At 50.6% G+C, this 21,928-nt stretch overlaps 1 protein-coding gene across 1 annotated transcript in view; it reads right to left on the minus strand.

Annotated features, from left to right (window-relative positions):
* Positions 1–4,238, minus strand: part of LOC140897874 (uncharacterized) — a 19,012-nt gene extending 14,774 nt beyond the window's left edge. Inside the window, exons 1-3 of the mRNA XM_073311067.1 lie at positions 3,726–4,238; positions 2,912–3,025; positions 905–2,587 (exon numbers count right to left, since the gene is read on the minus strand). Of these exons, the coding sequence (XP_073167168.1) occupies positions 905–2,587; positions 2,912–3,025; positions 3,726–3,951 (2,023 nt within the window). The 5' untranslated portion in view covers positions 3,952–4,238. The remainder of the gene's footprint in view (positions 1–904; positions 2,588–2,911; positions 3,026–3,725) is intronic.
* Between the last annotated feature and the right edge of the window lie 17,690 nt (positions 4,239–21,928).

Raw genomic sequence — 21,928 nt, forward strand, 5'->3', positions numbered from 1 at the left:
CCAGCTCCCCCTGCTTCCCAGCTCCACCAGCCCCAACCATTCAATCCCCAGTTTCCTACCCCAGAATCCATCACCCTGGTCCCTCAATATTTGATCCCCCAGAACCCAGCGCCTTGGGGGATTTGGGGAGGGGAGGCGTTACCAGCCCCCAGGGGAGTGAACAGCTCCAGGTAAGTGGGAGAGCCCAGCCCAGGGGCTGGTGGAAGATGGGGGGTGGGGACAGCTGTCTAGAGTGAAGGTAGGGCCTGGCCCAAGTGTCCTTCTCCTCATCGCCATGGCAGGTGGATCCCGTCTGGGAGGGGAAAGGAGGGGGGGGAACTTCAGCCAGGCAGGGGGAGTGTCTGGAGGAGTTTCTCTCTCTCCCTTCCCCCACGTGTGGCCCATCAGCTCAGCAGCCAAGGCTGCAGCAGGGAGGAGGGGCTGATGGGAGCTTCTCCTCTGCCTGGGGTTTGCTTAGACCAGGCAGAGCCAGAAGGTCACTGACCAGCTGATGCTCAGCTGCTGCTGGATCCTCACCCCAGCAATGGGCTGCTGGATCCTTGGAAGCCAAACGTCCCTGATGTGTGTGGGAAATGAGGAAATGGGTTGGTCTCCATGGCCAGCCCCAGTCAGGGCACTCAGAGAATTTCCTGGCTGTGTGGGGGCGTCTCTGATGTCCCACATGGTGTTAGCTCCTCTCGGAGCATTTTCCACACTGAGAACATCTCAGCGGTTTCTTCCCTGTGCGGATTCGCGGATGTCTGATACTCTGGGAGCACCAAATGAAGCTTCCCCCATGTTTAAGGTCGCTCCGTTTTGTGGATCACTGATGTGTGAGCTAGGATTGAATCTTTTTCCGCAATCAAGCTGTTCCTGGGGTCTCCCACACCTTTGTGAGTTCTTAGATGTTTAGTAAGGTACGAGCTCTTCCTGAAACTTTTCCCACAGGCCAGACATTTATGAGGTTTATAGCCCGTGTGGATTCTCTGATGTATAATAAGGTTCGATCTCTGAATGAAACTGTTCCCACAGTCCAAGCACTTATGGGGTCTCTCGCCTGTGTGGATTGCCTGATGCCTGATAAGGGATGATCTGTTGGTGAAACATTTCCCACAATCCAAGCACCCATGGGGTCTTTCTCCTGTGTGGACTGCCTGATGTCTAATAAGGGTTGATCTCTGAATGAAACGTTTCCCACATTCCAAGCACTCATGGGGTCTCTCTCCTGTGTGGATTGCCTGATGTCTAAGGAGGGCTGATCTGTGCGTGAAACTTTTCCCACAGTCCAAGCAGTTATGGGGTCTCTCTCCTGTGTGGATTCTCTGATGTATAACAAGGGCTGATCGCTGGGTGAAACTTTTCCCACAGTCCAAGCATTTATTGGGTCTCTCTCCAGTGTGGATTGTCTGATGGGTACTAAGGGATGACTTCTGACTGAAACATTTCCCACAATCATGGCATTTATAAGGTCTCTCTCCTGTGTGCATTCTCCGATGTTTAGTAAGGTAGGAGTTGTTCTTGAAGCTTTTCCCACAGTCCAAGCATACGTAGGGCTTCTCTCCTGTGTGAATTCTCTGATGCACAATCAGGTCAGAACTGAGAACAAAACTTTTCCCACAGAGGAGGCATTTATAGGGACTGTCTCCCGTGTGGATTGTCCGATGTTTAGTGAGGTAGGAGTTGTTCTTGAAACTTTTCCCACAGTCCAAACATTTATAGGGCTTCTCTCCTGTGTGGATTGTCTGATGGGAAATAAGGTTTGTTCTCTGAATGAAACTTTTCCCACAGTGGAGGCATTTATGAGGTTTATTCCCAGTATGAATTCTCAGATGTCGAAGAAGGTGTGAGCGCTGAATGAAACTTTTCCCACAGTCGAGGCATTTATAGGGTCTCTCTCCTGTGTGGATTGTTTGATGTGTACTCAGGGCTGATCTCTGTGTGAAACTTTTCCCACAGTCCAAGCACTTATGGGGTTTCTCTCCTGTGTGGGTTTTCTGATGCATAATAAGGGTGGTCTTCTGACTGAAGCAGTTCCCACACTCGAGGCATTTATAAGGTCTGTCTCCCATGTGGATTCTCCGATGTTTAGTAAGATTTGAGCTGTTACTGAAGGTTTTCCCACACTCCAAGCACTTATGGGGTCTCTCTCCCATGTGGGTTGCCTGATGTGTAATAAGTGCTGACGTCCAATTAAAACATTTGCCACACTTGAGGCATTGATAGCATCTCTCTCCTGTGTCGATTCTCCCATGGGTATTAAAGTCTGAGCTGTTATGGATTGTTTGATGTGTAACAAGCTGTGATCTCAGAATGAATCCTTTCCCACACTGCAGGCAGTGGTAGGGTTTCTCTTCCTTGGGATTTGTCTGCTGGGCTGTGGGATCCTTGTCTCCTCCCCCACATATAATAGATTCATCCACTTTTTTCCTTGGGTGGTTTCCCAGCAGCCTCTCTGACCTGTGCCAATTTCCCCAGGCTTCTCCCTGTTCCAAGCACTGGGAAAAATTCCCTTCAGATCTTCCCACAAAGGTCCCTTGTGATTCCACTTCCCTAGGAACATCCTCATGATGATTCCCCTCCTCGTTCTCACTCCCTCGCTCATCACCTGCTGGGAGAGAGACAATCCAGAAAGGAGTCATTGTGCTGGGGAGAAAGAGGAATAGCACAGAGGGAAAACCCAACATGCTAATGCTGTGAAGACTGAGCAATTGGATTCTGCCTCCACTTCCCAGCCAAACACTCACAGGGAAGAAAAGTTGGGAAGTAAACTCCTGCAGCTAACAGGATGGGTAGCAAGTCATGAGCGATATCTGCTGACTACAGCCCTGCCCTGGGTGAGATGAGGAAGAACTGGGGGCACTCACTCACACCACATTTTGGGATGCTCAGCTTTTTCCTTTATTCCCCAGATGGTTTCTGTGTCAGTCCTCACCTGTGCGGGTGCCTCTCAGGATCTCTCTTTCCTTGCAGGCCTGGAGATCTGGGACCCACGGCTCCTCCCCTCGTTCCAGCTGGGCGATCAGCTCAGGTTTGGGAATGGGAAATCCTGCATAGGGGGTGAAATCAGACCAGATCAGGGTGCACAGAGGATTGAGAGAGCATCTGACACAATGCATCCGATGAAGCGAGCTGTAGCTCACGAAAGCTTATGCTCAAATAAATTGGTTAGTCTCTAAGGTGCCACAAGTCCTCCTTTTCTTTTTCTGACACAAAGGGCATTCCATGAGCTGAACCTGTGTCTGTGATGGGGGATCATGCAATTCAAGAGGACGGGAACATGGTCACAGAACCCCCTTGGGAGAGGCAGATGTCTGGGGAGGTGAGGAGAATTGTCATGCCCTCACTAGGAGTTTCCAGGATCTGTGCACTCTGTGGGCCTTGCTGATACACACAGAGCTCTAATGTTAAATCCATTCCTATTTCTAAACCTGCAGAGCATTCCCCATGGCTGGAGCTATTCCCAAGGAGGGAGGTGACCAGGGATTCTGTGGGGAAATGAGAAACAATATAGATAGGACAATACATGGCTTCTGCCCCTTTGAAAGCTGGAGGGGTGGTGATGGTTTAGCATGTCCATTAAGTTAGTCCCATTGGAGAGGGCACGGAGATGCAAGTTTCTCTCACACAGCAGCTGTGCATTATGGAGCCCATTCCCCTCCGATCTAACTGACCAGGGAAGAACCTGTCTAGATTCAGATATGCAGACCCTGCATCTTCTAATAACTGAGAGGACAGGAAACCCTTACCGAGCGAGGTCACCGTCTCATAGTTCTCCTGCATGACGTCCCTGTAGAGGGCTCTCTGAGCGGGGTCCAGCAGAGCCCCCTGCCCCTGCGTGAAATACACAGCCACCTCCTCGAAGGTCACCGGCATCTGAAACAACAAAGGCCAGAGACAGAATCTCACCCCAGGTCTCAGACCAGCCAGACACCTTGTTCCCCCCGCACATGGAGCAGGGCAGGGTCTTCTCATTTACCACACGCCTGCCAGACACAGGCTGATACAGGAAGCAGAGCTCTGAGCCGGGGACAGGAACTCCAAAAGCTTCCCTTTGTATTTCACAGCAGCCTCTTCCAAGTTGGTTTAGGCTCCAGCACTGGGAGTCTGGTCAGTTTTCGCAGCCCTGCCCAGGGTGGCATTTCCTGGTTTAGAAATGGGGGAATGTTCCCCCCCGCCAATGGGCCTGTTCAGAAAATCAGGTCCCGGGTTGAACATATCATGGCAGGTTTATGACACCCTGTCCCCTCCCTGCCTCACCCTGTGTGTTTCCTGCCCCTCCTCATCTGCAGCACCCCTCCCCGCTGCAGCTCCCTGAAAATCCCCTACCTGAGCTGGCTCCATCACAGCCATTTCTCTTCCTCGTCTCCCGGAAGACAGGACAATCTGGAGCGAAATGTAGATGTGATTCTTTAGCCTGTTGGGGCGAGAGGTGCGATGGGGGAGGTTTCAGAAGGGGCTTGAGTCCATGTCACAGCCTGATTCCCCCCAGGCTCTCTCCCTGGAGACAGACTCTCCGGACTTTGCCATGCTGGGAAGAAACCCAGTTAGTTTACTACCACCCAGGCAAGGCCCCTCCCAGCAGAACTAACCCCACCAGGACATCATTAAACCCTCCTCATAAGAGCATCTCTGAGCAGAATGTTGGAAAAAGAGCAGAATCAAAGGAGCCATTTTGGGGATCCCCCTGACATTGGCCCAGAGGGCAGCGCATCCCCCCAGCACTCGTCTGGGACAGGAAGTGGCTTTTGCTCTGTCAGCTCCTCACCTTGTTTCCAGGAGAGTCAGTCTGCCCAGGGTGTGCAGGGAATGGATCTGGGCAGGGCTGGGAGCTGGGAACCTCCCTCCCCACTTACTGTTCCTGCTGCCCCTTCCAGTCTGTTCACTCTCTGTTTCTATCACCTTCCCTCTGCCGTGGAGAACTGACTACTGTCCTGTTCCCGTGGGCATTTGCTCAGGGGTTTGAGCATTGGCCTGCTAAACCCAGGGTTGTGAGTTCAATCCTTGAGGGGGCCATTTGGGGATCTGGGGCAAAAATTGGGGATTGGTTCTGCTTTGAGCAAGGGGTTGGACTAGATGACCTCCTGAGGTCCCTTCCAAGCCTGATATTCTATGATTCTATAGTGAACAAACATTTAATGCACACAAAACACTGTGAAGGGTGTAATGCTTTCTAGACAGTCTTGGGAATACCTTGTAAACACAAGCCATTAGGCAGAAAGTCTGTCTTTGTCCCTTGGTCTACACTAGGAGTTGAGGTCGAATTTAGCAGCGTTAAATCAATTTAACCCTGCACCCGTCCTCACGACGAAGCCCTTTTTTTCCGACTTAAAGGGCTCTTAAAATCGATTTCCTTACTCCACCCCCGACAAGGGGATTAGTGCTGAAATTGGCCTTGCCGGGTCGAATTTGGGGTACTGTGGACACAATTAGACAGTATTGGCCTCCAGGAGCTATCCCAGAGTGCTCCATTGTGACCGTTCTGGACAGCACTCTCAACTCAGATGCACTGGCCAGGTAGACAGGAAAAGGCCAGTGAACTTTTGAATTTCAATTTCCTGTTTGGCCAGCGTGGCAAGCTGCAGGTGAGTGCAGAGCTCATCAGCAGAGGTGACCATGATGGAGTCCCAGAATCGCAAAAGAGCTCCAGCATGGACGGAACGGGAGGTACGGGATCTGATCGCTGTATGGGGAGAGGAATCCGTGCTGTCAGAACTACGTTCCAGTTTTTGAAATGCCAAAACCTTTGTCAACATCTCCCAGGGCATGAAGGACAGAGGCCATAACAGGGACCCGAAGCAGTGCCACTTGAGACTTAAGGAGCTGAGGCAAGCCTACCAGAAAACCAGAGACGCGAACGGCCGCTCCGGGTCAGAGCCCCAAACATGCCGCTTCTATGATGAGCTGTGTGCCATTTTAGGGGGTTCAGCCACCACTACCCCAGCCATGTTGTTTGACTCCTTCAATGGAGATGGAGGCAACACGGAAGCAAGTTTTGGGGACGAGGAAGATGATGATGATGAGGTTGTAGATAGCTCACAGCAAGCAAGCGGAGAAACCGGTTTTCCCGACAGCCAGGAACTGTTTCTCACCCTGGACCTGGAGCCAGTACCCCCCGAACCCACCCAAGGCTGCCTCCCGGACCTGCCAGGTAGAGAAGGGACCTCTGGTGAGTGTACCTTTTAAAATACTATACATGGTTTAAAAGCAAGCATGTTTAATGATTAATTTGCCCTGGCATTCGCTGCTCTCCTGGATGTACTCCTAAAGCCTTTGCAAAAGGTTTCTGGGGAGGGCAGCCTTATTCTGTCCACCATGGTAGGACACTTTACCACTCCAGGCCAGTAGCATGTACTCGGGAATCATTGTAGAACAAAGCATTGCAGTGTATGTTTGCTGGTGTTCAAACAACATCCGTTCTTTATCTCTCTGTGTTATCCTCAGGAGAGTGATATCATTCATGGTCACCGGGTTGAAATAGGGTGCTTTTCTTAAGGGGACATTCAGAGGTGCCCGTTCCTGCTGGGCTGTTTGCCTGTAGCTGAACAGAAATGTTCCTCGCTGTCAGCCATGGGGAGGGGGGAGAGATGAGGGGCTAGCCACGCGGTGGGGGGAGGCAAAATGTGACCTTGGAATGAAAGCGCATGTGCTATGTATGTAATGTTAACAGCAAGGTTTACCGTGAAAGAGTGTAGCCACTGTTTTATAAAATGTGTCTTTTTAAATACCACTGTCCCTTTTTTTTTCTCCACCAGCTGCATGTGTTTCAAGGATCACAGGATCTTCTCCTTCCCAGAGGCTAGCGAAGACTAGAAGGTGAAAAAAATGCACTCGCGATGAAATGTTCTCTGAGCTCATGCTGTCCCCCCACACTGACAGAGCACAGACGAATGCGTGGAGGCAGACAATGTCAGAGTGCAGGAAAGCACAAAATGACCGGGAGGATAGGTGGCGGGCTGAAGAGAGGGCTGAAGCTGAAAGGTGGTGGCAGCGTGATGAGAGGAGGCAGGATGCTGAGGCTACTGGAGGATCAAACTAATATGCTCCAGCATATGGTTGAGCTGCAGAAAAGGCAGCTGGAGCACAGACGGCTGCTATAGCCTCTGTGTAACCAACCGTCTCCTCCCCAAGTTCCATAGCCTCCTCACCCAGATGCACAAGAACGCGGTGGGGGGGCCTCTGGCCACCCAGCCACTCCACCCCAGAGGATTGCCCAAGCACAGAAGGCTGGCATTCAATACGTTTTAAAGTTTTAAACTTTCAAAGTGCTGTGTGGCCTTGTCCTTCCCTCCTCCACCATCTCTCCTGGGCTACCTTGGCAGTTATCCCCTATTTGTGTGATGAATTAATAAAGAATGCATAAATGTGAAGCAACAATGACTTTATTGCCTCTGCAAACAGTGATTGAAGGGAGGAGGGGAGGGTGGTTAGCTTACAGGGAAGTAGAGTGAACCGAGGAGGGGTGGGGGGTTTCCATCAAGGAGAAACAAACAGAACTTTCACACTGTAGCCTGACCAGTCATGAAACTGGTTTTCAAAGGTTCTCTGATGCGCACCGCGCCCTCCTGTGCTCTTCTAACTGCCCTGGTGTCTGGCTGTGCGTAACCAGCGGCCAGGCAATTTGCCTCAACCTCCCACCCCGCCATAAACGTCTCCCCCTTACTCTCACAGATATTGTGGAGCACACAGCAAGCAGTAATAGCAGTGGGAATATTGGTTTCGCTGAGGTCTAAGCGAGTCAGTAAACTGCGCCAGCGCGCCTTTAAACATCCAAATGCACATTCTACCACCATTCTGCACTTGCTCAGCCTGTAGTTGAACAGCTCCTGACTACTGTCCAGGCTGCCTGTGTATGGCTTCAGGAGCCATGGCATTAAGGGGTAGGCTGGGTCCCCAAGGATAACTATAGGTATTTCAACATCCCCAAAGGTTATTTTCTGGTCTGGGAATAAAGTCCCTTCCTGCAGCTTTGGAAACAGACCAGAGTTCCTGAAGATGCGAGCGTCATGTACCTTTCCCGACCATCCCACGTTGATGTTGGTGAAACGTCCCTTGTGATCCACCAGTGCTTGCAGCACTGTTGAAAAGTACCCCTTGCAGTTTATGTACTCGCTGGCTTGGTGCTCCGGTGCCAAGATAGGGATATGGGTTCCGTCTAGGGCCCCACCACAGTTAGGGAATCCCATTGCAGCAAAGCCATCCACTATGACCTGCACATTTCCCAGGGTCACTACCCTTGATATCAGCAGATCTTTGATTGCGTTGGCTACTTGCATCACAGCAGCCCCCACAGTAGATTTGCCCACTCCAAATTGATTCCCGACTGACTGGTAGCTGTCTGGCGTTGCAAGCTTCCACAGGGCTATTGCCACTCGCTTCTCAACTGTGAGGGCTGCTCTCATCTTGGTATTCTTGTGCCTCAGGGCAGGGGAAAGCAAGTCACAAAGTTCCATGAAAGTGCCCTTACGCATGTGAAGTTTCGCAGCCACTGGGAATCGTCCCAGACCTGCAACACTATGCGGTCCCACCAGTCTGTGCTTGTTTCCTGAGCCCAGAATTGGCATTCCACCGCATGACCCTGCCCCATTAGCATCATGATGCCCGCATTGCCAGGGCCCGTGCTTTGAGAGAAGTCTGTGTCCATGTCCTCATCACTCTCATCACAGCACTGACGTCGCCTACTCGTCCGGTTTTGCTTTTCCAGGTTCCGGTGCTGCATATACTGCTGGATAATGCGTGTGGTGTTTAATGTGCTCCTAACTGCCAAAGTGATCTGACGGGCTCCATGCTTGCCGTGGTATGGCGTCTGCGCAGAAAAAAGGCGCGAAACGATTGTCTACCATTGCCCTGACAGAGGGAGGGGCGACTGATGATATGGCTTATAGGGTTGGCTGACAGGGAATTAAAATCAACAAAGGGGTGGCTTTGCGAGAAACAGAATGGCCCCCTCAAGGATAGAACTCAAAACCTCAAGGATAGAACTCAAAACTGGGTTTAGCAGGCCGTTGATTTCACGGAGGGAGGGAGGAGAAAATGAATACAAAACAAATCTGGTCTATTTCTTGTTTTGAGACAAGCCGTCAAGAACACTATCCCCGATACTGTCATGGCTAACCTGGTAGCTGAACTTTGTGACTTTGTCCTTACCCATAACTACTTCACATTTGGGGACAATGTATACCTTCATATCAGCGGCACTGCTATGGGTACCCGCATGGCCCCACAGTATGCCAACATTTTTATGGCTGATTTAGAACAACGCTTCCTCAGCTCTCGTCCCCTAAAGCCCCTACTCTACTTGCGCTATATTGAAGACATCTTCATCATCTGGACCCATGGAAAAGAAGCCCTTGAGGAATTCCACCATGATTTCAACAATTTCCATCCCACCACCAACCTCAGCCTGGTCCAGTCCACACAAGAGATCCACTTCCTGGACACTACAGTGCTAATAAACAATGGTCACATAAACACCACCCTATACCGGAAACCTACTGACCGCTATTCCTACCTGCATGCCTCCAGCTTTCACCCTGACCACACCACACGATCCATCGTCTACAGCCAAGCTCTGCGATACAACCGCATTTGCTCCAACCCCTCAGACAGAGACAAACACCTATAAGATCTCTGTCAAGCTTTCTTACAACTACAATACCCACCTGCAGAAGTAAAGAAACAGATTGATAGAGCCAGAAGAGTTCCCAGAAGTTACCTACTACAGGACAGGCCTAACAAAGAAAATAACAGAACGCCGCTAGCCGTCACCTTCAGCCCCCAACTAAAACCCCTCCAACACATTATTAAGGATCTACAACCTATCCTAAAGGATGACCCAACACTCTCACAAATCTTGGGAGACAGGCCAGTCCTTGCCTACAGACAGCCCCGCAACCTGAAGCAAATACTCACCAACAACCACATACCACACAACAGAACCACTAACCCAGGAACTTATCCTTGCAACAAAGCCCGTTGCCAATTGTGCCCACATATCTATTCAGGGGACACCATCACAGGGCCTAATAACATCAGCCACACTATCAGAGGCTCGTTCACCTGCACATCCACCAATATGATATATGCCATCATGTGCCAGCAATGCCCCTCTGCCATATACATTGGTCAAACTGGACAGTCTCTACGTAAAAGAATAAATGGACACAAATCAGATGTCAAGAATTATAACATTCATAAACCAGTCGGAGAACACTTCAATCTCTCTGGTCACGCAATCACAGACATGAAGGTCGTTATCTTAAAACAAAAAAACTTCAAATCCAGACTCCAGCGAGAAACTGCTGAATTGGAATTCATTTGCAAATTGGATACTATTAATTTAGGCTTAAATAGAGACTGGGAGTGGCTAAGTCATTATGCAAGGTAGCCTGTTTCCTCTTGTTTTTTCCTACCCCCCCCCCCCCAGATGTTCTGGTTTAACTTGGATTTAAACTTGAAGAGTGGTCAGTTTGGATGAGCTATTACCAGCAGGAGAGTGAGTTTGTGTGTGTATGGGGGTGAGATGGGGGGGATGTGAGAAAACCTGGATTTGTGCAGGAAATAGCCCAACTTGATTGTCATGCACATTGTGTAAAGAGTTGTCACTTTGGATGGGCTATCACCAGCAGGAGAGTGAATTTGTGTGGGGGGGTGGAGGGTGAGAAAACCTGGATTTGTGCTGGAAATGGCCCACCTGATGATCACTTTAGATAAGCTATTACCAGCAGGACAGTGGGGTGGGAGTAGGTATTGTTTCATATTCTCTGTGTATATATAAAGCCTGCTGCAGTTTCCACGATATGCATCTGAGGAAGTGAGCTGTAGCTCACGAAAGCTTATGCTCTAATAAATTGGTTAGTCTCTAAGGTGCCACAAGTACTCCTTTTCTTTTTGCGAATACAGACTAACACGGCTGTTACTCTGAAAATTCATCTATCTTTGTACATCTTGCTGGCAGCAGACTGTGCAGTACGACCGCTAGCCATCGTCATCTCCTGGGTGCTCGGGAGAAGACAGTGCAGTATGACTGCTGGCCATCGTCTTCTGCTGGCTGGAGGTTAAAAGACAGTGCACTACCGGTAGGACTGAATCGCCATGAAACGAAACTTAAAAAGGGAAATGACCTGGCTGAGTCACTCCCATGTTTACCCAGGCGCCTCTGACCTCATCGAGGTCGGTTAAAAGAGCACCCAGGAATACGTCGATGACGGCTACCAGTCAAACTGCACTGTCTGCTGCCAAAGGCAATAAACTGCTGCTGTGTAGCAATGCAGTACCGCATCTGCCAGCACCCAGGAGACATACGGTGACGGTGAGCTGAGCGGGCTCCATGCTTGCCGTGGTATGGCGTCTGCACAGGTAACTCAAGAAAAAAGGCGCAAAACGATTGTCTGCCCTTGCTTTCACGGAGGGAAGGGGGGCCTGACGATATGTAACCAGAATCTCCCGCGACAATGTTTTAGCCCCATCAGGCACTGGGATTTCTACCCAGAATTCAAATGGGTGGTGGAGACTGCAGGAACCGTGGGATAGCTACCCACAGTGCAACACTCCAGAAGTCGATGGTTGCCTCGGTACTGTGGACACACTCTGCCGATGACATGCACTTAGAGCATTTGTGTGGACACACACACAATCGACTGTATAAAACCGCTTTCTACAAAACCGACTTCTATAAATTCGACCTAATTTTGTAGTGTAGACATACCCTTAGACTGACTTATCCCCCTACTGTCACTGTAACACATATCTGCAGGTCTGTACTTTGGCACACTTATGTTAACAAGTTCCTCTCTGATCTTATTTCCCAGCTATTTCCTCAGGCCTTTTCCTCACTGCGAAAGTCAAACTGCCTTATCCTCGCTGTGTTTTTACCTCAGCATCACTCCTGCTCCTTAGTTACCCCAAAGCAAAGAACAAAAACCACCTCTCTCAGCAGTGACGGACAGGCCTCTGGGCTAGACTCACGAAGGGACTGAGGTGTTGTGATGCTGAGTGTCGCGATGCCTAACTGTTAGACACCTAGGAAGTCACGGGAACATCACTGCGATCCACAAAGCGGAGTTAGGTGCCTAGGCTTCCTATACAGTGAATAGGGAGAGATGGGTGCCTTAGAATGGCATCCGAAAAAGCCAGCCCACTAGGCAAGGAGTCGCCTAAGTCAGTGGTCCCCAGACTTTTCATGGTGATGGCCCGCTCATTACTCCTGTCTGGGCCCCAACCCTCTCGGGAGCCAGAGCCGGGCCGTGGCTCGTGGGGGGCGGGAGGGGGAACCAGGACGGGGTAAGGGAGCTGAGGCTGGGGCCACAGCCGGGGATGGGTCTGGGTCAGGGGCTGGGAACGGAGCTGGGAGCCACGGTTGGTGGCGGGGACATGGCTGGGTGGCGCTCCCTCCCTGACCGCTGTGGGGCTGGCCTGGCTCCAGCCACGGAGCGGGGCGCACCCCACAGTTTGGGGACCACTGGCCTAAGCTAACCAACTGGAGATACTGACCACAGGGCCATGTTCTAAACCCTGCCCATCTCCTGGAGTTTGGTACCTAAGTCCCCACTGCAGGGAGGTGCCCTGCTCCTGGAGTCCGGCGGCTCAAGCACCTAAGCCGTTCCTTGTTAGAACAAGCTAGAGCAGGCGCCTCCTAAAACAGCCAGAGGAGAAGGGTGCCACCTTATCACTTTTAACCCAGTGGTTACCACACTCGCCTGAGATGTCGGAGACCCCTCCTCAAAGCCTTCCTCTCTCTCTGAGGCAGGAATTGAACCTGGGTCTCTCACATCCCAGGCAAGTGCACTAACCATTGGGCTAGAAGTTGGATAACAACCCCAGGGCCTCCTTTTCCAGCCAGATTTTGAATGGGACCCAATCCAGTCAGTGGGCCTGTGAGCACACTTATCGGATTGTGTCCTGAAGGCAAGAGAGAGATTCACCTGCCTGTCCTCTCCCTTGTTCCTGAATCACTCTGGGGCTTCGGCAGGAAACAGGCATCCAGATGCCCACAGGAAGGCAGCAGGGCTCATGCTCATTGGCAGAAACTAAGGCTCCTTAGGGAAATTCTACCTTGAAAGTATAGGTTTTGGGGCTCGTCAGGAGTTTTGTATCTCTCACTGGATCCTAAACTGGGACTTAAATACCTAAACTCAGACCTCTGAGCTTCGCCGGGGTGGGTGTGGGTGCGTTGGGTGCCTGTGTACCATTGTGAATCTACCCCTAAGTCTCTATAACGTGACCACAAGTAGCGTAGCCACCTGGCTTCATCAGATCTGAAGAATATGGTGCCTCATTCCTCTCAAAACACTGCTCAGCGCTGTCAGCAAACCCATCCCACCCAGCATTCATGCATGCTCCTGCACTGAGCAGTCGCTGATATCCCAGGGCTGTTCTAAGCAGATATATTTAGAACATTTTCCCAACCCTTGCCTTAACCTCTGATTGCCTCCCTTATCAGGTGAAAAAACAGGGAGTGGCCACGCCAGGTGGTTTGCCGACAACGAAAACAGCCGACACAGCTTCAGAAACAAACACAGCGCATGTCTAGTAACTGCAGCCGTACCCTATTTGTGGATGCTTCTGAGCCAGATTAGCCCCGTGCTCTGCATATGTGCCGAGACACATCACAATGTTTGATGTGAGCTGAAAATACTTTTGCTATGCCTGGCTGGGGGCGTCCTCACACCTTGATGAATACCACAGTCGTGGGCTTACTAATCTGGCCATCATAGCGTAAGAGGGGTAACAGACTTGGAAGTGATATGTGGATCAACTGGTTCACTGCCATGGGACAAAAGTGCCCCCACTTTGTCTATATTGCTTATAAAGGGGATCACTGTACAGTCAGGCCAACAACCTCTGTGGGCACAGCAGGATCCATGACACTATCCGGCTTCCATTCTCCTGCTCATGAAAGATGTCCTGTCCTTTGCAGGAGCGAGAGGAGGAGCGAGATCACCTTGAATTTCAGCCTTAATGAAATTCTGCCAGGCCAAAACTGACACCTGTGAAATAGCCTAATGGCTTTTCTACAGAGCGCAACACTCAGGGAAGATGAGCTGAGCGCCCCACGGCTTCGCTCCTTCTCTGCAATCTTCTGTGATTGCCCTGACTGCCACTGTCAAAATTAAGGCCACCTTACTTCTTAATGAGAACATCTGTAAGTTATTTGCATTAACTTCACACCTGCAGTGTCACACCAGGTAGACAAGCCATGAATAAGTAAAAGGAAAGGAACAAGGGAAATTGGGGAGGGGGGGCACTAATTCCTTTAGTTTTAAATGCTTTAACTGGTTTTCCAGGACACCCACACAAATGGGTGCAGACATTCAGATGCAACCCCTGCCAAAGGAGCAGGAATAGTAGCCATACAATCCGTATCAGAGTTTTTAGCCCGCAAACCCATTTAACGTCACAGTCAACATTATAGTCACTGTATCTGCAGTGCTAAGACAATGGGTGTTTTTAACTAACATGCTTTAGCTATCCCACTGCAAAAACATAATGGAGGAAAGGCCCTTTGGTTTCACCAAAAGGCAAACTAAGTGAGGTCAGCACTATTCCCGCCACCTGAGGAGAAACAGGATAATTTTTTTAAAAAGTGAAAAAGTCTTTGATATAGGCAGTACAAATCAGTAAACGTGTCAGAATGAAGAACATCCCTGAAACGTATCATAACAAACTAGGTAACACACATACAAGGCTATGAAATTAAAACAGACAATTGGAAGCCTAAAGAAATCAGTAGAAAAACTGCCTTTTATATCTGCAATAAATGAAGTCATAGAAGAGTAAAGTGTGTACTTCAATGTGTGCAGGATGGAGGGTTACTCACAGAAATTTTCAGTTAGAAAAGGGGAGAAATCACATTACTGGAAGTGCAAAATGGCATCAAATGGTACAGGATTGTACAACCACTTTAGATATATGGGTCCTTTGGGAGAACTAACAGCAAAAGTATGAATGCACCCTAAAGGCACGGACAGGCAAACAAAAAGAATAAAAAATGCATTTAATTTTTTCTTTATCTTATGACTTTTGGGGGTATAACATGAGTTTTCAGTTCTTGTGATTCTCAATCCATCTCGGGGTTGTATGTTTAGTAAAAAATATAGTGGAAATTTCCTTTGGAGAAGGATTTTATACAAATGCCCTAAGGGTCAGATTTTTAAGAGAATTTAGGCGCCTTGTAGGATTTTTAAAAGGATCTAGTGGCTGTCAACTTTTCAAATTCTGGCCTTCCATGAACATTGGAGAACCAAGTTCTTTCTACACACAAGCTGTGACATGTGAAAAAGCACAATGGAAAATAACAGTGGATTAAGGCAATCCCCATTGGTGGATCAAAGGAAACTGAAGCAGTTTTCAGAGTGGTAGCCGTGTTAGTCTGTATCAGCAAAAAGAACGAGGAGTCCTTGTGGCACCAGACAAACACCTACAAAATCTCTATCAAGCATTCTTACAACTACAGTACCCACCTGCTGCAGTGAAGAAACAGGTTGACAGAGCCAGAAGAGTACCCAGAAGTCACCTACTACAGGACAGGCCTAACAAAGAAAATAACAGAACGCCACTAGCCGTCACCTTCAGCCCCCAACTAAAACCTCTCCAGTGCAACATCAAGGATCTACAACCTATCCTGAAGGACGATCCCGCACTCTCACAGATCTTGGGAGACAGGCTAGTCCTTGCTTACAGACAGCCCCCAACCTGAAGCAAATACTCACCAGCAACCACACAACAGAACCACTAACCCAGGAACCTATCCTTGCAACAAAGCCCGTTGCCAACTGTGTCCACATACCTATTCAGAGGACACCATCATAGGACCTAATCACATCGGCCACACTATCAGAGGCTCGTTCACCTCCACATCTACCAATGTGATATATGCCATCATGTGCCAGCAATGCCCCTCTGCCACGGACATTGGACAAACCAGACAGTCTCTACATAAAAGAATAAATGGACACAAATCAGACGTCAAGAATTATAACATTCAAAAACCAGTCGGAGAACACTTCAATCTCTCTGGTCACTCGATTACAGACCTAAAAGTCACAATATTACAACAAAAAACCTTCAAAAACAGACTCCAACGAGAAACCGCTGAATTGGAATTAATTTGCAAACTGGACACCATTAAATTAGGCTTGAATAAAGATGGGGAGTGGATGGGTCATTACACAAAGTAAAACTATTTCCCCATGCTTATTTTTCCCCCCTACTGCTACTCACACCTTCTTGTCAACTGTTGGAAATGGGCCATCCTGTTTATCACTACAAAAGGTTTTTTTTCTCCTGCTGATAGTAGCTCACCTTAACTGATCACTCTCGTTATAGTGTGTATGGCAACACCCATTTTTTCATGTTCTCTGTGTGTGTGTATATATCTATCTATCTTCCTACTGTATTTTCCACATCATGCATCCAATGAAGTGGGTTTTAGCCCACGAAAGCTTATGCTCAAATAAATTGGTTAGTCTCTAAGGTGCCACAAGTCCTCCTCATTCTTTTTGCTGAAGCAGTTTTGACACCAGCCCAGGAAATCAGTCAGCCTCAAACTCAAAAGATCCCAAAGAGTGAGCTTTATCAAAAACAGAAAAAAAGAACAAAAATTTAGAAAGGAAAACTGCCAGTTACAAGACTGCAATACAAACAGGAAATGTTACACTAGAAACGCTGTGAAATCTCGTTGCTCAAGCTGCTAGCAATTATTAGTATTTCCCATGATTATTTGCTATTAAAAATACAAATTAAATAGCACAATAACATCCATCGGCACAATGTTCACGACGTTAATGATGAAGTGCTTAGAGGAATAAAAATAACATTTTAAAATAATTTAAAGGAGTGAAACTTTATCTACAGCAGATTACAAGAAAAGGAGTCAAAATGAGGGAATAGGAAAAGTAGAGAAGACAATGAGGCCCCACCTCCTGGAGTCACCTGATTAGATCAGCATTTTGCTTTTCATAAATAAAATAACTAATTACATAAAACCACCCTGGAGCAAGTTTAGAGCCCTCACGTTTGCAGCGGAAAACTTGAAACCGAGACCCAACCATAACTGGTGCAGCAAGATCTGCCTGAGTCTGCAGAGAGACTAAGACCACAGAGGGCAGAACTGCCCCATGCAACCTAATAGAGCATTAACTCCAAGAACCACTGTGCTGGGGTCCTGTTTCCAACCCCAGGCAGAGAAGGAGAAGCCCCCATTACCTCTCCTCCCACTGCAGCCCTGGCTGCTGAGCTGATGGGCCACAGGTTGGGGAAGGGAGAGAGAAACGCCTCCAGCCGTTCCATCTGCCTGGCTGAAGTTCCCCCCTCTCCCTTCCCCTCCCAGATGGGATCCCCCTTCTTTAGAGATGAGGAGAAGGGCACTTGCGTCAGACCTCACCTTCACTCTATACACCTGTCCCCACCCCACATCTTCCACCAGCCCCTAGGCTGGGCTCCCCCAATTACCTGGAGCTGTTCCCTGCAGGGGGAGTGTCCCTGGGGGCTGGTAACTCCTCCCCTCCCCAAATCCCCCAGGGCGCTGCGCTCTGAGGGATTAAATGCTAAGGGACCAGGAGGGAGGATGTTGGGCAGAGAATGGCGGGATTGAATGGGTGGGGCTGGTGGAGCTGGGAATCAGAAGGAGCAGGGTGCTGGGGCTATTGAACATTTGGGGATCATAAATAAGACCCTTATCACTCACCCCCTCTGGCCTTTCTCCCTGTCCCCTCTGCATTCAGACAGCACTGCTGAGAGGGACTAATTCCCACAGTGCCTTTTGTGAGAGGCCCAGAGGCCTGGGGGATCCTACCTCTGCTTCAGCAGGAAACTGGGTTTGTCCCGACTGAGAAAAGTGGTTGGGTTAACTCGCACATTTCCCCCTGACCCTCCACCACTTTTCCTAGTCCAGATCGACCCTGAACATCTCATTTAGTCTGCTCTGGCCCCCACCCCCTTTAGCAGAGTGAATGTTAGAGCTGCTAAGTTTCCCCTTTGGGGTAGATTGTCTCATCCCTGATTATTGTCCCGTTGAGTTGGGGATGTGCTGAAAAACATTTATTTTCTCTGCCCTTTCTCATTCGTATAAACGGAATAAAACAGAGTCTAAAAGAGCTTGAGCAGGGAGAGTAAAAAGCTCAATTTCAACCTCTGGTTTATTTGAGCATGATGGGGGTGAGGCCAAGAGATTTCTTCCTTCTGCCTCAGTATCAGGGTCTGCCTTCGACACCACGGTGTCTGTCCCAGCGTTGGAGCGTTCATCCGCTCCCCGTTCTATCCCTACCACTCCCAGACTGTTCGTATTCCACAGCGTTCTCCGCTCGCCACGCTTAGGAACCACACTCTGATTTCTTGGATCCTAAAGCAGACTCTCAAGGGCCGGGAACGAAACGGGACCTGGAGAGGGAATGTAATGAATCCCACCGCGGGGGTGATCTTCCTGAGGATAAATCCCAGTTGCCATCTATTGGTAAAAGTAGCTGTGGGCTTCTGTCTGCCATGCGCAGACTATTTGCTGATGGGAAGGATGCTAGTTTAGCTTTCTTTCTCTGCGATGATGCTAAAACTTTCGTCAATAACAGAGCCAAATAACGAGAGAGATAGGAAATATCCTGTGAATGTCGGGAGAAGCCCTCCTTAAATCAGTGGTTCTCAACCAGGGGTACACTTACCCCTGGGGGTACACTTACCCCTGGGGGTACACAGACGTCTTGCAGGGGGTACATCACCTCATCTAGATATTTGCCTAGTTTTACAACAGGCTCCATGAAAAGCACTAGCGAAGTCAAGACAAACTAAAATTTCAGACAGACAATGACCTGTTTATACCGCTCTATAGACGACACACTGAAATGTAAGAACAATATTTATATTTCAGTTGATTTCTTTTATAATTATATGGTAAAAATGAGACAGGAAGCAATTTTTCAGTAATAGTGTCTGTGACACTTTTGTATTTTTACATCTGATTTTGTAAGCAAGTTATTATTAACCTGGGGGTAGGCAAGACAAATCAGACTCCTGCCAGGGGTACAGTGGTTGGGAAAGGTTGAGAGTCACTGCTTTACATTACAAAGGATGACACGCAAATTCGTGAAGCGTTCCATATTTTTTCCCTTCGTTTGACCCTTTGATCGCACTCCTGTCCCTGTTATTTCATTAGTTGTCCCCCGGATTTATTTGGTATCCAGGTCCTGTGGATCCCCCTCTTAGGCTGGGGGGGGGATCCTTTAGCAGTGGACGGGCTTCGCCCGCCCACTTCCCGGATCCCAATTACAAAGGACTCTGAATGACACCATCAGCGGACTTAGAGGTGGGGGACGTATTCCTCCATTCCTGAGAGGCAGAGGCTGAGCAGAGCTGAGCAGGAAGGTGGGGATGTCTACAGGCCTAGCCAGCTCTGACGCCAGACTGATCTGGATTGCTGAGTCCAGAGGAAGATGAGGAGCCTGACACAGCCCAGTGGCTCGCCCCATCCCCAGTGGCCATAGCATGGGCTGGGGACAATGTGGACTGTGCCAGGGATGTCCCCCAGGGGAATCAAAGCCGAGCTGGGACAGGAGCTGCTGACCCTAAAGTCACCCTCCTCTCTGGCTCCCGTTCACCCGAGCTCCCTGCGTTTTCTGTGCCTGCTTTTGTGACGGGATCCCAGCGTCTCACATGGATTAGTGACATTTTTTCTCCCAGCTTTAAAAGGTCGCTCTGTGTCTGGTGCCTGCAGGAACCGGGACCAACAATGGGCTGGGCTGGGGCTGATATGTGGGGTGCTGGGCTCTGAGCATTGGGTGGAAGAAGGGTGGGGATTGCTTTTCTTTCTTCCTTTGAAATAATAAAGCAGAACTGAGTTTCTCAATGCCTCCCCCCCCAGCCTTTTGTCTCGAATATCGATTAAACAGGGTCTTTAAAGGAGTCGGAGGCCATCTTGGAAGACACTTTGCAGTGTTATTTCTGCAACACTGAGCCCAGACTGCAGATTGCAAAACTGGGTGGGGGGAGGAGGTTGGTTTCGGGCTCTTTTCTAGCTCTGTGGGGATAATCCATCATCTGCAGGGCCAATCCCCTCTGTCATTTCCCATTCCCCTGCCTCTGGTCCAGGAAGAGTCAATCTGCCTAGGATACACCATAAAGAGGAAGGGAGGGGGGCCCTATGCCCATGGCCTTTAAGGACACAGCCCTGGGAAGCAGGAGCTAAAATCCTGCAAAAGGGGGGCAGGAAAAGCCCCTCTGCGTCCCCCTCCCTCGTTTTGCAATCACTGCACCTGGCTCTCCCCAATCTGGTGGGACTTTTATCCCCTCTCCGGGTTTCCCCCTCTGCTCTGTCTGGCAGTGCCTGTACCCGGCTCCTACCCCCAGTCCTTCATTTGGACTGTGGGCCTCTCTCCTTCCCCAAGCTGTTGCAGCCCCCCCGTGCATTCAGTTTGGCCCCTGCCCAGATTCTGTCCCTCCGCCCCCCAGGAACAGCCGGGAGCTGCTTGTCAGCCCAAGGGGGACCAGGGCGGTGCCAGCAGATCTCACTGAGCAGCAGCCTCCGTTCCCACCAGCGCGGCCAGGGGCTGGGAGCACAAAGCACCAGATTGGGAGGGGCAGCGGGTGACCCCGGCTCCCACCCCCGTCTGCCCCCCGCGTCTGTGTCCCAGCCCCCGGCCCGGCCCGGCCGGGCTCCCCCCGCCCCGCACACGCCGGGGGCTGGCGGCAGCTTTCCCGGGCCCGGGGCAGGGAATCGCAGCCGGCTCCGCGGGGAGCAGCCTGGGGCCAAACCCGCCCCCTGCAGCCCAGTGGGAGGGCGGGTCTCTCTTACCTTCCCTCCGAGCGGGGCCCCCCGGGGCAGGGGCAGGGGCCGGGCCGGGAAGGGGCCCTGGCCGGGCTGGGGGCTCTGCCCTGGGAGAGGCTCCCGGGGAGCAGCGGGCAGGGCCCGGCTGGAGGTTCCCCTCTCCCGGCTGCAGCCCGGGCTCCGGGCTCCCAGCACCAGCCGCCGGGGCGCGGGGATCTCGCCGGGAGCCAGAGTCCCCGCAGCGGCTGCGAGTCACTTCCTGGGCCGGGCCTGAGCCCCGCGATCGCTCCCCGCAGAGCCGCCCCCCAGCCGCTCCTGGGTCCTAGCGATAAACCGACAGCTCTGCAGCCCCCTGCCCCAGACCCTGCCTCTACCAGTCTAGACAAGGGCAGCTTCTCTGAGCCCCCTCACACACACACGTACGCAAACTGGACCCTAAATTGCCAGTGCCTTAATCCAGCCCTGGCTGCACGGGATCCCTCCAGGGTTGCGGGTCTGGCAGGGAGGGGAGTTGGGGGAGTTGATTCAGTAGCTGTTGTGTCTGGTCCCTGCTCCATCTGTCTCCGTTTTTTGGCCTAAGTCACAAGCTGCTGCTGCCTTCTCCTTTAGGATCTGGGAGCCCGAACGGAGCAGCTGCTGCTCCCCCAGCAGGGTGGGCCAGTGCAGGGGGGAGGGCACCTTCATTAAAGCCCCCTCTGTGCCCAGCTCATGTATGATTCTTGCCAACTCTCCCCCATAGCTATAAGGGAAGGTGATTCTGGCTCCTGCAGCAGGAGCAGTAGCTGGGAGACCCCCAATGAGATCCAGTGACACAGATTGGTACAAATCGCTTCCGGCTGCTGCAGGGCTTCTAGCTGCTCCTCAAACACCCCCTCCCCCCATTTAATTAGTTCTGTGTCCCTGCCACCCGCACAGCTGCTTGTCCCCCTGTCCAGCAATGAATTCTGCCTCCCCAGTCCCCACACCAGTTCCACCCTTCCCGTCTACAAGTCAACACGGGGTTGTGAATACATCCTGTTCTTTTACTGCAGTCCTGCCTGAACTTAGGAATTGACTCCGATGTAACGCCCAGAGCCAGCCCTAGCCATAAACAGACTAAACAATTACTTAGAGCCCCAGGCAGCTCAGGGGGGGCTCCCTATTCACTTTTTATGATCAGAACGTGCCTGCTTTAATGGGGGGGGGTATTCCTGTTTAGGG

The sequence above is a fragment of the Lepidochelys kempii genome, chromosome 14 (assembly GCF_965140265.1).
Source record: "Lepidochelys kempii isolate rLepKem1 chromosome 14, rLepKem1.hap2, whole genome shotgun sequence".
NCBI lineage: Eukaryota > Metazoa > Chordata > Testudines > Cheloniidae > Lepidochelys > Lepidochelys kempii.